Source organism: Panthera leo, chromosome C2 (assembly GCF_018350215.1).
Source record: "Panthera leo isolate Ple1 chromosome C2, P.leo_Ple1_pat1.1, whole genome shotgun sequence".
Taxonomy (NCBI): Eukaryota; Metazoa; Chordata; class Mammalia; order Carnivora; family Felidae; genus Panthera; species Panthera leo.
In genome coordinates this window covers 48,341,081-48,357,064 of record NC_056687.1, presented here as the reverse complement: position 1 = coordinate 48,357,064, position 15,984 = coordinate 48,341,081, and the positions used below count along the sequence as shown (strand labels likewise).

General features: G+C 36.0%; 1 protein-coding gene across 13 annotated transcripts in view; it reads left to right on the top strand.

Moving 5' to 3' along the window:
- LOC122229851 (ABI family member 3 binding protein) overlaps positions 1-15,984 on the top strand; it is a 257,228-nt gene that overhangs the window by 146,729 nt on the left and 94,515 nt on the right. For 10 of the 13 annotated variants that reach the window (XM_042955387.1, XM_042955388.1, XM_042955383.1 and 7 more), the window contains 13 exons: positions 2,527-2,568; positions 3,429-3,467; positions 4,090-4,170; positions 4,605-4,652; positions 5,724-5,786; positions 5,903-5,977; positions 6,663-6,710; positions 8,205-8,264; positions 9,086-9,175; positions 11,555-11,635; positions 12,786-12,845; positions 13,691-13,774; positions 15,011-15,070. In XM_042955387.1, the coding sequence (XP_042811321.1) occupies positions 2,527-2,568; positions 3,429-3,467; positions 4,090-4,170; positions 4,605-4,652; positions 5,724-5,786; positions 5,903-5,977; positions 6,663-6,710; positions 8,205-8,264; positions 9,086-9,175; positions 11,555-11,635; positions 12,786-12,845; positions 13,691-13,774; positions 15,011-15,070 (831 nt within the window). The remainder of the gene's footprint in view (positions 1-2,526; positions 2,569-3,428; positions 3,468-4,089; positions 4,171-4,604; positions 4,653-5,723; positions 5,787-5,902; positions 5,978-6,662; positions 6,711-8,204; positions 8,265-9,085; positions 9,176-11,554; positions 11,636-12,785; positions 12,846-13,690; positions 13,775-15,010; positions 15,071-15,984) is intronic. The other 3 variants (XM_042955380.1, XM_042955382.1, XM_042955386.1) reach the window with 3 other exon arrangements.

Below are 15,984 nucleotides of genomic sequence, written 5' to 3'. Positions count from 1 at the left end.
TGCCTCAACCAATCAGAATTTCATCCTTCATAATTAATCTTTAAGATTGTAATGGCCTTCGGCTATTCAAGCTTTTAATGGACTGGAAAAAAAAAAGGAGAGACCTTCAATTACAGGTATTTTTTAACACGATTCTCTGACATGGTAGATAGAATTGTAAATTTTTCTTATTGCTCATTACAAATCATGAGCCATTGTATCTTTCTTTTGTGCTGAGGTGACTGGTGTAGTTATTTGCATGCCGCTTAACATTTTTAAACCTTTATCATTATACCTTAAAATTATAAAGTAGAGGAAGTTTTGTCAGAAGATATATTTACTTTTTTAAAAAAATGTTTTCAATGTTTATTTTTGAGAGAGAAAGAGACCCAGTGTGGGGGGGGGGGGGGGAGGGGAGGGGAGGGGAGGGGGGTGTGGGCGCGCAGAGAGAGGGAGACATAGAAGTGAAGCAGGCCCCAGGCTCTGAGCTGTCATCACAGACCTTGAGGCAGGGCTCAAAGTCACGAACCAGGAGATCATGACCTGAGCTGAAGTCAGACACTTAACCAACTGATCCACCCGGACTCCCCAAGAAGATACATTTGCTTCTGATAAACCCTGACTTTAATATTTCTGTGTGCAGGTGAATTGGAAGCTTAATTGATGGGGCTCCATACCTATTTGGTCTCAGTTTTAGTCAGGAACTAAAAAAATACAGGTTTTTCTTTATAAAATTTGTAAGACCACATTCTTTAATCTTTGTAAATTCTAAAAATGCTACAAGTAGCAAATCTTACTTTTTCTAAGTTTTAGAAGGCAACTGTGTAGAAATTAAAACACGAATCACAGCCTCAAAATTTCAGAAGAGTTTTTGTTTGCTATTTTCAGGCATGGATTTGTTTGGATAGTTACTATATTTAATGTATTGACATTTACTATTTATCCTTTCTCCTGTAGAATCTGAGACATCCAGTCTCCCTCTATCCTTTTTCTCTCTTACATACACATACACAACACACACAAACACACACACACACACAATTTTTGCCTTACTATGTGTACTTCAATCTCATCACTTTGGCTTTGCCATTTATCTGTTGTAATCTATTTCTGGACAAGTTCTTGAGAAATCAAAAAAAAAAAATTTGGCCACAGTCATGCTAATGAATGATGCCGCCTTTCAGTAATACCTTGTGCTATTCATTGCTTTCAGAATAAATGAAAATTCTCTACCTGTGATATTTGTTGTTACATTTTCTTTTTTTGTATACTAACGAGTCTCTACTTATTTCCCCAAAACTTTTCACAGCCTCTAGTCTAGAAACATCACAGAGAACTCCTGGTAAATGTAGCATAAGAAATACAAGTAACAAAGTTATTTATGTCCTCTTAAGCTAGTTGATGGGTGTCATATTAATTAATTTATTTCTGTAAAAAAGGAAAGAGGGGCCTATGAATGGCTCAGTCGATTTAGCATCCAACTTTGGCTCAGGTCATGATCTTGTGGTTCACAGGTTCAAGCCCCGTGTTGGGTTCTGTGCTGACAACTCAAAGCCTGGAGCCTTCTTCAGATTCTGTGTCTCCCTCTCTTTCTGTTCCACCTCCCCACCCCCGACTCTCAAAAATAAACAAAGATTAAAACAAAAAAAAACATTATAAGAGAAAAAGGCAAAGAATCTTCACTTTTTCTTCTGCTTCAAAAATTGGGTTCCTTTTTTAATTTTCTTCCTGAAAGAAAAGAATACTTTTTGTTCTGTAGAATAAGAAATCTATCGTATCGTATTTTTATAAGTCCAGATATTGTAACCAAACTGTATTCGGCATGAAGTATCATTTACATACTGCCAATTTGAAACACATTGGAAGGTTTGTTATCTTTCAGAATACTTAAATAATATTTTTATTTAATTGGTTCAGTATCTGATAAAATCCAAGATTACTTTTTGACTTCTTTGATTTGCTAAACAAAATAGACTAAATTTCATATGTAAACCAATTTGTTCACCAGCAATAGGTGCTACCAAATAAAAGGAACATCATATGAATACTTGTGGCCCTTTTTAGACCATACATTCAATTCCTATTTTTTTTAAAAGAGTATCAGATCCAGCAAACCTGAGAAATCCAAAACTAACAGAGCTCAGACCTGGTTATAGGTCCATGGGTCTTTTTCCTCTTCCCACTTCCTTGGATGAAACTGACTATCCTGTATGAAAACAAAATGGCAGATGACAAGACACTCTGAAAAACCTCAGAGAGGCTACCCAGACCTCCCCTTAAAGCAGTATGTCCCCAGGTACTAGGAGCAATCTTCAGAATATTGGGTGGTGGGGCAAATAGTTAAAAAATCAACGACGAACATCAGAATTCTCATTTCTTGTTTTGTGGTTCATGGAAAGGATGTGGGGTGATTGAGCTTTACTGTAATAAACCATAGAACCAGACTGTTCACCAGCGAGAGAACAACTTTTACAGTAAAAGACATTTATTTACTATTTTAAATGGTTATATTCAGCATGGCCTTTGATATTACCTATTTTATTGCAGCCCCAGAACCTCAGACTCTACCACCATCACAGTCAACAATAGGTAATGAAGTTTCCTTTACTGAGTGGAAAACAAAACAAAACAGAAAAAACCCACCTCTCTTTCTTTAGCACCTTTTATGTTGAACTTTGTCATTAGCTTGGGTTTTTAAAAAAATTCTTAATTTTCCTTCAGATTTTTATTTCAGCCATTTTTTTTCAGAAGATACACTCTTTGTGCCTAACTAAGCCAAGCCTCTGTAACAGCCATGAAAGCCAGACTGGTTTTGATTTGACACATTCTGTGTTGTCTCTCCTTATATTTGAGTAATATTTCCTGAGCTTGTTTTAACCTGGCTGTTTCCAGTGGAAGACATTGGTTTCCCTCTACTTGTAGATATTTTTGTGTTTTTACTTATAGAGGTGTTTTTCTTACTTTCAAAATTCGAACATTTGCAGATTTTCTTGAAAAGCAGTATGATCTTTCCCGATCTAACTATCCTGATGTGTCCTCGGCAATTCATTAAGAGAAATAGAAAAACTCACCCAATGTTTATAGCTTCTTTTTCTTCAAAGAGAGCAAAAATTGTGTTCTGCTGGTGCTATCTTAGCCAATGACCCATATTTTCCTCTATAACACAAACTGTTGGTTACTTTATTGCATTCTTACCTTCCAAATGAGAATCATGCCCTCTTTTGTTTTTTCCATTTTTCTCTCCAAACTTAACGGACTACATTTTCGTTCATTTTGTCTAAAAACACAGGAATCTATTAAATAAAAAAGGAATGTCTTATATGGATAAAAGTTTCACCATTTACATATAATTGCTCAACTTTAGAAATTAGAATTTTTTATATCTAATTAGAGTTTATAGTTTTTCCTTTGATTTTGATTCCTTCCTGATGATTTTCATGTACTCTTAGGACCTGAAACTCCGGAAACCAAACCTTCAACAACATTAGGTAATACAGTTATTTGAGTGAGTGACCTTTATTTCCTCTTTTCCTGACTGCTGGTATTTTTATTAACAGGCTCACATTAATGGATTAATCCATGGATACCTGTTTGTGTTCTTTGTTCTTACTTGCAGAGAAAAAAATTTAAATTCTATGGTGTTATAAACTATATTTCATTTTTAAGAAGTTACCTTTCCTGAAACAATCTCTGAATTCAAAGACTTTTTATACATACTGTTAACTTGTGAACTTTTAATGCTAAATGAAAAACTTCTTTTGAATCTTAGGCCAAATAAATTTTAATTTGTATCCCTAGTGGCTCCTTAAAGGTACATTTCTCATGTTTCTGTTAAACATACACCTTCAAAATTTTTAGGAGACTGTCTTCTCTAAGCTGTACAGACTTTTGAGTTTTACATCTCAAAATGGAATAGGGAAAATTTAATCAAAAAATATTATTCATGACCTCAGTTAACTGGGTACATGATGATAGAAAGTTGCAAAACAGAAGAATATCTACTCATAATAAACCAAAGGACTTAAATGTGCTTCTAAGATAGATGTAGTATTGATTGTCAGTTTTTTGAGCTACTGCTCCTATATTAACTAGCTAATTGTCTTTCTTCAGCTTCACCAAAGACCAAACGACCAGGTCGTCGCCCCCGCCCTAAAACCACACCTAGTCCAGATGTGCCCAAGTCCAAACCTGGTAAATGTGATGCTGAGGGTTCCAGTTAACATAGAAAATGGAATATATAGTAGCTTCTGATAAAGTAGCTACCTATTACCTAAATAGCTGGACTTTAAGAACCAGTACAGTTGACTTTCATATTTAAGCATCTGTACATTCTATACTTACCGTATATTTTTATTTTTTATTTGTAACTATTAGGTACACACACAGTCAGCTGGCCCACTAAATGGATTATTAAAGTAGGGCACCCTAAAAGTTTGTCATAGGATGCATATTTATGGCAGATGAGGTGTGGGAAAGGAAGGGGAAGAGGGGTAAATGGGAAGAGTGAAAGGGAAAATCACATTCCCTTTCTTAGGGATGAGGAGTTTAAGAGTGGGGATTAATGTTTCCTTCCTCGAGATGCTGCTTCTTGATATAATTAGTATTCTTGCTTTTTGCTTCCATAGCTCTGGAACCTGCTACGGTACAACCGGAGCTCTTGGTGCCCACAGTCGGTAATTCTCCTCTCCTCCAGTTGCTTTCACGGAATGTCACTTTGGCTCTTCGTATTCTCCACCAGGCATGACTGCAGGGCCACTGCACCATCACAGTTTCATTCCATGCTTTTCCTCATGTTTTCTCTCTGGGTCTGAAGAGCCTGAAGATAGGAGACTTCTTCTAGAAGAATCCTACCTGTGTGCTTCTTTAAGGAAGGTCTGTGGCCTTGGACACAACTTCCTGCTTCTCCACAAACTCTTTGTCTCTCTATGTCCTTCTGTTGAGAAAACCTTCCACTTCTCAGACAGGGACTTCCCTGCTCATCCTGGGCTTGGCAAATGGCAAGATTTTGTTCTGGTGCCACAATTGTCATTTCATTGCTTTACTCATTCCACTTGTAAGACTTTTGCCCTCTTAAAAAGCTGCATGAAATAATGGCTTCTTCAGCTTTCTGTTTCTTGCAGAATTTTTGTGAGTATATTTTGATAATTAGAAGCATAAACACTATTTTTGGTCTAGGGTCCAATATAAAATTAGTGTGGTCTTTGCAACTTAAGAACATTAGAAGTCCCAAACTTGTTTTATTGTTTTTGGTACTAATGCTGTTTGACTGTTGTTAGTTCAATATAATTTCTCAGCATTCGCAAAAACTGTGCTTTACTTTGGAAAATTCCAGAACTCTGTAGCCATGTAAACTTCTGTATAATTTAAAGTGTGTATGGATTATTTTCCAGGTCTCCTACTAAACAAGATTCAAATTTCTACACTACTACTTTTATGCTTTAAAAAACCTTACAATTAAGAAATACAACTATTATACTTGTGATCTCTGAAATTATATACAAAACAGTCTTACTGTAGTTCTCATTACTTTGCTCAAAGGCACATTTTGAACATTTCCTAAAGATTTTTCCTTTTGGAAAAATCGGTACAAATGGACATATTTCCCATCCTTCATACACCCCAGGCATTAATTTTATTGTATATTCAGTGAATTTATATAGTGTTTTTGCTCAAGTGTATGTGTCTTTAATTATGATAGTTACAGCCATGATCATTATGCTAATTTTTAATACCTTTTTCTTTAGCATCAAAACCATCCAAAAGACCTAAAACCACACATAGACCAGATGCACCTCAAATCCAGCCTGGTAATCACTACTTTCACTGCCTTGATCTAAAACTAGGAAAATGGTGTGTAAGTAACATTAATCTTGACATTCACAGCCCTGCTATGACACTAATTATAGCACCTTTTTCTCTTCAGATTCAAAACCACCAAAGCAATTACTTCCTAAACCCCAAACCACAGCACAACCAGATATGCCACCAACTAAACCCGGTAAACATAATTTCTAGTGCTTTAGTTTAAGAAGTTCATTCTGGGGAATGTTGTTGAAAATATTTACAATTTGTTATACCATATAAAGCATAAAAACCCAATATTATGATTTGGCTCATTATCTTTTCAAAGTAACCATACCAGTTAAATGAACAATCAATGTGTAAGAAGTTAGTTTTACATCTGATTGTCTGACAGATTCCATTTTCTTAACATTTTTAGGCTTTGTTTTATGAATTTGGGTATGTGATGAATAGAAGCCTGGTTTTTCTGTATCTGGAACATAGTTGGAAGTGATTTTAGCATTCACCACTAGATACGACCAGGAAGGCTGACAATGTGTTCTTGTTTTAAAGGCATGTAGTCAAGGATTGGCTTCGTCTAAAATACCTTGATGGCATTTTAAACAGTAACTATTAACTAAGTGATTTCCTACCAAATAAGAAGATTTTTATATAACAGTACTAAAAACTCAACTGTTTTGCAATTGAGATTTTCTCCTAAGTTTCCAATTAGTGTAAAATTCTAATTTAGTAAGAGAGTATCTCATAATAAAGTTATGAAGAAAGCAATTTATATCAACTTAGAATAAACCAGGTTCTGTATCCTATGAATTAAGCATCAGGGAGCACCTAAAACTTTAGATTTCTTTACTTTTATTATATCTGTTTGTTTTTCATGATAGTCTTTGATCCTGCTACATTTGAGACTGAAGCTCCCTCCACAACCATAGGTAATGATGTTTTCCTTCTTGGTCAGTGTTTCTCTGGGCCTCTCCCTCTCATGTCAGTGGCTGTATTCTCTTACATAAACAATTGTAATTCATCATCTTTTTCATTCATTTCCACAAATTGTTGATTGTTTGTAACGGGCAACTTTCAACATCATAAGGCATTCTTACTTCTGCTCAGTTTATAATCCCTGTATGTCATTCTTCCTTTGATCACCTTCAAAGACATTCAGATTGCTGGCAGCACTTGATGCTGTCAAGGGTCACTGGGGCTGAGAGACGATCCATCCTGCAAACCAGGAAATCTTTGAGAGTTCTGCTTTCATGTGTGTATAATTTATGGTCATGGGAGAGGAGCAGTTAACAATGTGGTTGGGGCTTGAGGCGATACATAATTGTCTCTTTCTTGCAAAAGTCCTTTCCTCTTTGATTCCATACTATCCAAATACACCTGAACATTTGTTGACAGATTCATCTTGTCATCATGACGAATTCATACACCTGTTGACAAATTCATCTTGTGCTGATTTCCAAGCAAAATACCGATTCCCTTTTTTGTTTGAAGGCAACCCGTTTTGAATATTGCTTCATCCTGTTGTCCTTGCCTTCTCCACCTCTTCTGTAGGCACAGGTTTCCATTAATTCAGAAGAGTTCGTCAGATGTGTCTTCCAGCAACTCTGCAGTGATGTCTTAGCAAAAGGGAATCTCTATATAAGTGCTTACAGCGTGTTCATGATAAGATGTTTATATTACATTTAGTCTTCTGGACTTAATGACAAATAGAGATGGTAATTTAAATCCAAGGAGTTATAAATCACAATTTCACATGTATGCATAATTCGATCATTTTAGAATGTTACAGAATTATAGGAATCCTGTTTATAGAGCCAAAAAGTCAAATTATTACTCTTGAGATTTTTTTTCTTAATCATTTCTATTGCTTGTTTGAATACTCATCTCCTAATTATTCATTTAAAATAAGTGAATAAAAAAAGGAGAAATAGAGAAAGAGTACCCCATTTCATATGGATAAAAGGCACAAGTTTATGTTTTGCATAACTGTCACACATCTCTAATAAACAAACAAATTGAGAATATTTTTAGAAATTCTCCTCACTACCACAATTCTTCAAAACAAATAACAGTTGTAGTGAAAGCCTTCAAAATACTAACAGAAGCTTTTACAGTTTTTCAGAGTAATTTAAAATACATAGTAGCCAACTGACATGTTTTTGGAGCCAAGTTTCCAATATAGTTGGAGTCAAATAATTAAATACAGGAAAAAGCTTTCCATTGGCCTCATAGGGATGCAGAATACAAGAGGTATGTCTTTTGTGAGTTGTATGAATGCCAGAGTACAGCCAAATACCATTTTAACAGCGTTCAGAAATGCTTTCAAAACATTACAGGGTAAAGAAAATACATTTTGAAGATAATTTTTTTTCCTTTTCTGTATTTCTTAAATCTTCATTATTTATTGTATTGCTTTTGGCCAGTTCCTGCCACAGACCTTGAACCTGTAACTCTGAGAACTGAAGCTCCCAGGACAACATTGGGTAATGACTTTTTATGTCCTTAACCAAGTGCATTTTCCATTTGTTGTCCAGTCTATTTCATTACTATTTTCGTCAAGTGGTGTTCTTTTTCTAAGATTTTCTCATCGCCCTCTCTTATCACTCAACTATATTCTTCATTTTGAATATTGAAGATGTTTAATATAAGTTATGTGGTTAGTCACTTGGTTAAGCCTGTATGCAGCTGGTACACAGCATCTGTCTTCCATATTATCTAGCTTTATTAGTGCTTTACAGAACCTGTGATTCTGCCCCGTGTTCTGTGGTAAAGCTAAATTTCAAATACAATTAGGAGTGGCTGCTCCATAAACATCAATATTAATTCTATGGACATCAACCGAAAGTTGTTTAAATATAGGCAGGGCATTTTTATGGTTTACCAATGATTTTAAGAAGTTAAATTTGTTTATTCTAATGTTTAATGGGATGTATGTCTAAGCCAAATAATTTCTAAATATGATCTCACAAAAGCAGGTGAGCCTGGGTCCATCTCCGATATGGACATGCTATGTTTCTGGTTTCCCTGGCGTCAGGATCCTTATTGAAAATCTGACGCCAATAATAATAAGCTTTTTCAGATTATTAGAATAATGTTATATAATCCTTCTCAGAGAACTGTCAGTGGACAACTCCCCCCCCCCAATTTTTTTTTTGCATACAGATGACAAAAGTCCAAAACAAAAGAGACAAATTTATTAAGACTTAGGAAATTTAGCCAAATTTTACAAAATATAGAGCTGTGTATCATCCTTTCTTGAGTTTCTGGAGTCATAAGACAACATTAACCAGTTTCCTTCCTCCAGCTCCAAAAACAACACAATGGACAAGAACACGTCGTCCACGTCCCAAACATAAAACCACACAGAGCCCAGCGGTATCTCAGACTAAACTAGGTAAATATGTGGTTCCTGGTACCTGTGGAACCCCTTGGATATGATACGTGCATGAGAGTTTAACTTGCCACCTAATAGCTCTGGTGACTCTTCATTGTGAAGGCCGAAGTCACAAGAGCTCTAGTTAATAATTATGCCTTCCTTGTGCTGCTTGGTATCTTCTTGGTACCTTTGTATTTTATTTGCTTCCTCTGAAAAATTATATTTTTCTCTTTGATTCTGGTTTATCAAAAACTTACCTAGTTAAGTAACTAGCATATTTAGTTCACTTAGTCACACATTTTATTAAGTGTTCCATTAGCCTCTGTGAAAAATAGTTCAGAAGTAACAAATGACTTCACTTGGCTGAGGAAGGAAGTTTCTTATGTAGAAACTGTTCATTAATAGATGTAAAGGAATATGGGAGAAGCAATATATCTACTGGGCTTTACCAACTGGTAGGCACATAGTTAATTCTTAGAGAAATAAAAGATCTGCGAGCTGGTAAGTGTAATGTGGACCTCAAAATTTATACAGTTTGTAGACCTGTTGCTGGGATAGGCAGGAATAGCATAAACAGAGGCTGGAAGGTACCATATATGTGGGTGACAGCAGAAGATAGGAATTAGGAGGGCAACCTGAATGGGAGAAAGGAGAAAGACAATGTTCACTTAGCTGATTCTCAGAAATTTTGGTCAGTGATGCTACTTTTAGATGGGTCCATGAAAAGGACCTTAAATGCCTGACTTCAGTGATTGGATTTAAGCCAATTGGCTACCACATACTCTCCTATCCTCCTGGGGTCAGGCCTTTTCTGTCCTGGTAGCAGAGAAATGCACTGACAAGTTTTGCAGACTGAATGACCCTCTGTATCTTGTTCTTTTATTTATCTTTGTTTGGACAGACGTCTTGGTCTTCTTCCAAAGCAGACACTCAACAAAAAGCATCCTCTATTTTGGCTATTCATTATAGTATCTGCTTAAATATATCAACTATTGCATCTATAATGACCTAGGGATTTTTTTCTAATAAATTATACTTTCACATTGTTTTCTCATAATTTTTTACCATAAAATTCCTTGACAAAAGCCTAAAGATTTTTCTAAGTAGGGTTTTTATTGTTGATGTTATCAGATAATATTAAAAACAAGCAAAACTTAGAGCTCTGTGGAGATACTGAAGATATAACCATTTCATAAGAACAAATATCTTTGTACCTTCACCTCAGAACTTTAAAAATGTTGCTTTTTTGCTGTAGAACCAATACCACACTGGTGAAGTTCATTTTGAAGAAAGTTCAATGACTTTTCTTTTAACGTTTCTTTTTAAATTACTTTTGGTCATTGCTTGCTAGAGACTCTGAACCCATTACTCCTGGGACATCTATAGGTAGTGATATTTTATGTCCTTTAGCAAGTGCTTTCTCTTATTCATTGTTAAACTCATCTGTGGTGCTATATAGACAATGATGTCATACTTTGTCATCATCCTATTACAGTATTCATTTTACAATATAAAAGGCTTTTTAAAAAGTGTTTATTAAAGATTTTATTTTTTTTTACTTATTTTGAGAGAGAGGAAGAAAGAGAGCACACACATAGAGAGAGTATCCCAAGCAGGCTCTGTACTGTCAGCTGCCAGATGCAAGGCTCAAACTCAAGAACCATGAGATCATGACCTGAGCTGAAACAAAGATTTGGCTGCTTAAACCAATGAGCCATGCAGGTGGCCCTAAAACGCTTTCTTTCTAACAGAAATGTGTATGGACTGAATTCAGCACCACTGTCTGCCCCATATCCCAGCTTCAAACTGTATCATGTCAATCTGAGTCTCCGCTTAAACAATACTATTTGTTAGAGCTAAGGCCTAAATATGATTATCTGTATATCCCTTATTTAGACCCCCAATAAGTTATCGACTATGCCATGATTTTTTTCAGGCATGTTTTTTCTGTATTGTAAGTTCTGTCTAACTTTTTTTCACTTTGTAGATGTTTCAGCAAGTTTTGTATGCTTATTCTAGTAAATGACCAAGTGGAATATTTGCCCTAGCCTAGTTATTTTAAATTATAATTAGAAGTGAATACTGTAGTGTGGTTTGAACTCTCACCCCATCATATTTTAGGAGCAATTTGTAACCAGTTTTGGATTAGGGACACTTTCAAAGAAGTGATAGTTCTTAATCTTTTCTTAAACATAATTATATTGTAATTTTTAATCTTGGGAGAACTCAATTAAAAAAGGAAACCTATTAAAATACTAAAGGAGAAAACATCAAACCAAAGTAACAGTTTTCTCCACTCAAAGAAACTCTGACAAATTTTAGAAAGCTTAGTATATCATCTTAATCCGAGTTTATGAGCTATCAACACTATATTAATCCTAAATTTTCTTCCTTCAGCTACAACAACAAAGAGACCTCGTCGTCCACGCCCCAAAACTAAAACCACACCCCATCCAGAAGTACCTCAGACCAAACTGGGTAAATATGTGATTTCTGGTTTAAGGAATCCTAGCAGTCTACCCCAGTTGGGATCCTAAATTCTATGCACATAGTTGGCACATGTTCTATATATCTCTTAGGAGTAAAAGCTGCTGGTTAGTGAGCAGAACTTGAGATACCTGAGTATCTCGTTCTTCCTGTGTAGGAATCTTCTCCAGCAATGACTGTTTTATTTACTTTTCATGCTATTTGATTCCATTCATGTCTTAGGATAAAGCTTGCTCAGTATTGAACGAACACAATCAATTCAAGTGGACTTCTTTTATTAATCCCCTCATAACACCCATAACCATATTAGCAGCTATGAGATACATAAGAAGTGGGAAGTATGTTTTATCCCCTAGTATGTATTATAGTTGTAAACAAAAGCCATTCCTGCATAAACATAGAGAAAATAACATGAGGCAGCCATGTTTACGCAAGTATGTGGCCGGGGGTGGGGTGGGGGGTGGTGGTGGTGGTGGCTGTGTGTCTATATGTATAACTTCTCAGATGGTAGAAATGCTATGTAATAGGTTAATATCTGGAGCAGGACAAGGATCAGGATATTAGAAAGAAACTAGTACAGAGTTTGGGTGAGTGAGTGGGTAAGGGAACAAAGGCTGACAAGCAGAGAATATCTGAAGCTGGCCTCCCAGATACAGAATGATTTCTAGGTGCTCTCCTGTTGAGTGGGCCCATAGGATAAATTTAAGGGAGGCTGAGAGGTGTACTTAAGACTTTAAATTTGACCTACGGGGCTTCAGTGATCCTTCTGCACAGGATCATGCTTTTTCTGCTCTTAAAACTGAGGATACCTAGTTTAATATAATATCAAAAACAGGGGTTCTTTCTCACCTTACTGTATCAAATGCCACTCTTTTCACTAAAGACTTAGTCTCTTGGCTGGTGTAGTATCAGCTTCATTTTGGCTATGTCTGGTATGTGTAGTGAACAGACCCTAAAATGACCCTTTACTCTTCAGCCCCTCATACTTCCTGCCTCTTGGTATTACAGATGTGTGTAATCCATCTTTTCCCTGCCCTTTCTCCCTTAGAAGGCTTAGAAGCATTTTACTGTTAAGATGAATTTTCTGACATTTCATGCATTCACAAAAATCTCTTTGGTTTCTTTTATTGATTTTTATCAGTTCCTACCACAGTCTCTGAACCAGTTTTTCTTAGAACCGAGGCTCCAGGGACAACACTAGGTAAGGACACATTACATCCATCAGCACCTGCTTTTCCTGCTCATTTGAAACCCACTTCATCACCATCATAACCACAGCTTCTTCTGCTTCATGAGACTTTCATGTCATCCTCTATTGTCTGTTCAGTTATCATTCAGTTACTTCTTTGTCATTCTGTTACTTCTTAATATACTGAGGAGAGTTAAAGCAACTCATCTGTTTTTAAAGGAGCCAAGTATGAACTTAGTCTAGTATATGCATCTGCAATTTAATGCATGTGAAAGTACGGCATCTTAATCCACGTAACCTGTTAATCACATTATTTGTTTGTGAGTTTCAAACATAGGAGGGTTGGGGTGAGAGTGTCTATCCTTGGTCTAAGCTCTCCATGCCACAGCTGTTACAGTGTGGCATGATTCTTGTGCAGATCTAAATTCCTACAATTTTATTATGTGCATCATTTTGTGTTTTTGTTTTGTCATTTTAGGTAATGGTGTGGTCTTCTTTCAGTAAGGGGTGAAATAGAAATGAGCTCAATGATAATCAATTTAAATTATTAGTACCATCATTAGTTGAAATTCACCCTCCATCTTTCCCACCACCACGTAACTCAGTAAAGTTTTGGAACTTTTATCATTTAGAAATACTTGTGAGAATATCCTTGATATATAAACTCATGTTTCTGTGTGACTTATGTTTTTCAGAGTAATGTAAATGATATAAAGAGGCAATTATCGAAATGGGGGCAAATATATTAAGCTGAAAGGAAAAATTTTCTGAAACTCAAGAAATTAGAAGACATATAATCCTATCCACAGCTTCTGGAACTAAGAACACTCTGTTAACCTGAGGTTTTCTTCCTTTAGCTCCCAAAGTACCTCACCAAACTCACCCTCCACATCCCAAACTTAAAACCACAAGGAGTCCTGAAGCACTTGACACTGAGCTAGGTAAATGTATATATCCTGGTTAAGCCTATCCCAGTGGGGCCCAGAGAAAGTGAAGGGGCAAGTCAAAGTAGATAATGAGAACATGGTTGGAGGGGTTTAGATGATAGTGAATTTCTCAGGCTTGTGAATGAGAATCTTCTCTCTAAATGTTTATTTGATTTCTCATTCAATTCTTCTTGTTCTTGAAATGTTAAATGTGTGTAGTGGAATGAAATAGGTACAGAATGAATATATGTTTGGGTAAATGGGAAATTGTTTCTTGGTAACTACAAAGTCAAGTCCAAGTCATAAGGATCTAGGATAGGAATTGGCATTTTCTATAAAGGTCTTGAGAGCAAATATTTGGGACTTTGTGAGTCATGTAGTTTCTGTTGAACATTTTTTTTTTTCCTTTTTAACTTTACAACACTTAAAAAATGGAAAAATCATTCTTAGGTTTACATGGAATATATGAAAATAAGCTATGGGCAAGATTTGGCCTATGGGCCATCATTGGTCAACCATTGATTTAAAGAATCAATAATCAGAGTAGGCCAGAATAGTTGGGAAGGACTGAGCATTGAAATCACTATAGATTTAGATAGCTGGGTACAAAGGGGATGGAGAAGTACATAAAGGAAGGACACGTGTGGAGGGCCAGTGAGGGAAGGCAGAGGCTTTTCTCACTAGTTGAAACTCTAGGGCTTCTAAGTTTGATCAGAAAGGGCATTTTTCTGAGGCTACTGTTGCTAAATGGGCCCAAAGGACCAGTTGAAAGGTATTTTTAATGTTGGCCTAAGGAGTTTGAATTTATTTAGTAATTATCAATGTTTGTATATAGTCAGGCTTTGCCTGAGCATTGGACAGAGAGCTACCCTGCTATACCTCAGACTGAATGCCCGTCCCTTCTCCTGTTCTCTTAAGTATTCTGGTAGGCAAAGCTCACTGTCTCTTTCCAAAGACGAGTTCTTAGCAAGATTGATGTGGTCTATTTTGGTACATTACTTAGACTAGGATTATCAAAGAGTGAGACACTACAGGGGCACCTTACAGGGATAATTATCTACTACAAAGACCACTCCTACTATGTGATGAATTGGTACCCGCGTGCAGAGATGCTGTATCTCTCAGCTCAGAAAGTGAATAGTTTTTGCTTTGTACTCTAGACACATTAGTACTTAGGTACAATTAATTTTGCAGTTCTGAGATTGTATAAATATTTAACATTTCATTTTGTTTTTTATTATTTTTGGTCAGTTCCTGCTATAATCTTTGAACCAGTCACTCCTATGAAAGAGACTCCAGGGACCACATTTGGTAATGCCATTTTCTGACCTTCAGCAAGAGCTTTTTCTGCTCATTGTCAAACTGATTCCACTTGTCATTCAACTACATTCTTTATCTTATGAGTTGAACATAAGGCCCAAAATGATGCTTCACTCTCTTGTTCTTAAGAGAGTCATGCCTGAATCTAGTTGGGGATATCTTTTTGCCCTGTAACTTACTTTAAAATTTTTTCATGCCACCTTCTGTTTTTGTCTTAATCTGAGTTCTCTGCTAAGGCAAATATCATATGTTCATGTGAGCACCTAATCCTGATCTGTGCTAACCAGGCTATGACAGGGAAGTTGCTTTATATATCCTTTGTAGTACTTTTTATCTGCCTGTTTGTTTTTGTTGTTGTTAACTTTTGAGTAATATGTTTTTAGTGAATTGTCAATCAGGTAATGTGATCAAGGACAGTAAGTTTAAATAGTAAGCCCCATCCTTAGGGTGAATCTGACTACCCCTTACTCACCACCATAGTTTAGAAATAGATGATTCTTAATCTTTTAAATGCAGTCAGGATACTCTAGGAGAATGTGATGAAGGGGTTCATGACTGGCTCAGTTGGTGGACTGTGCAACTCTTGATCTTGGGGCTACAGGTTTGAGCCCCACATTGGGTGTAGAGAGTAAAAACAAATTTAAATATTTTTAAAATATATGATAAAAATACTAATATTGACTCTCTGCATTAATAACTTCATGTTTATGTCATTTTGACCCCCAAATATCTTCAATAACAAAGGAAGATACAGGAACATAGTAGGGGCAAATTTTTCACACTAGAAATGTATATATTTTATGAAATTCAAGACAAATCTGTCAAGCTTTAGAAAACATTTTTTTTTAAACTTCATGATTTGCAGAACCATCAACTTTAACTAAAGGGTTATCTTTTTCCACCTC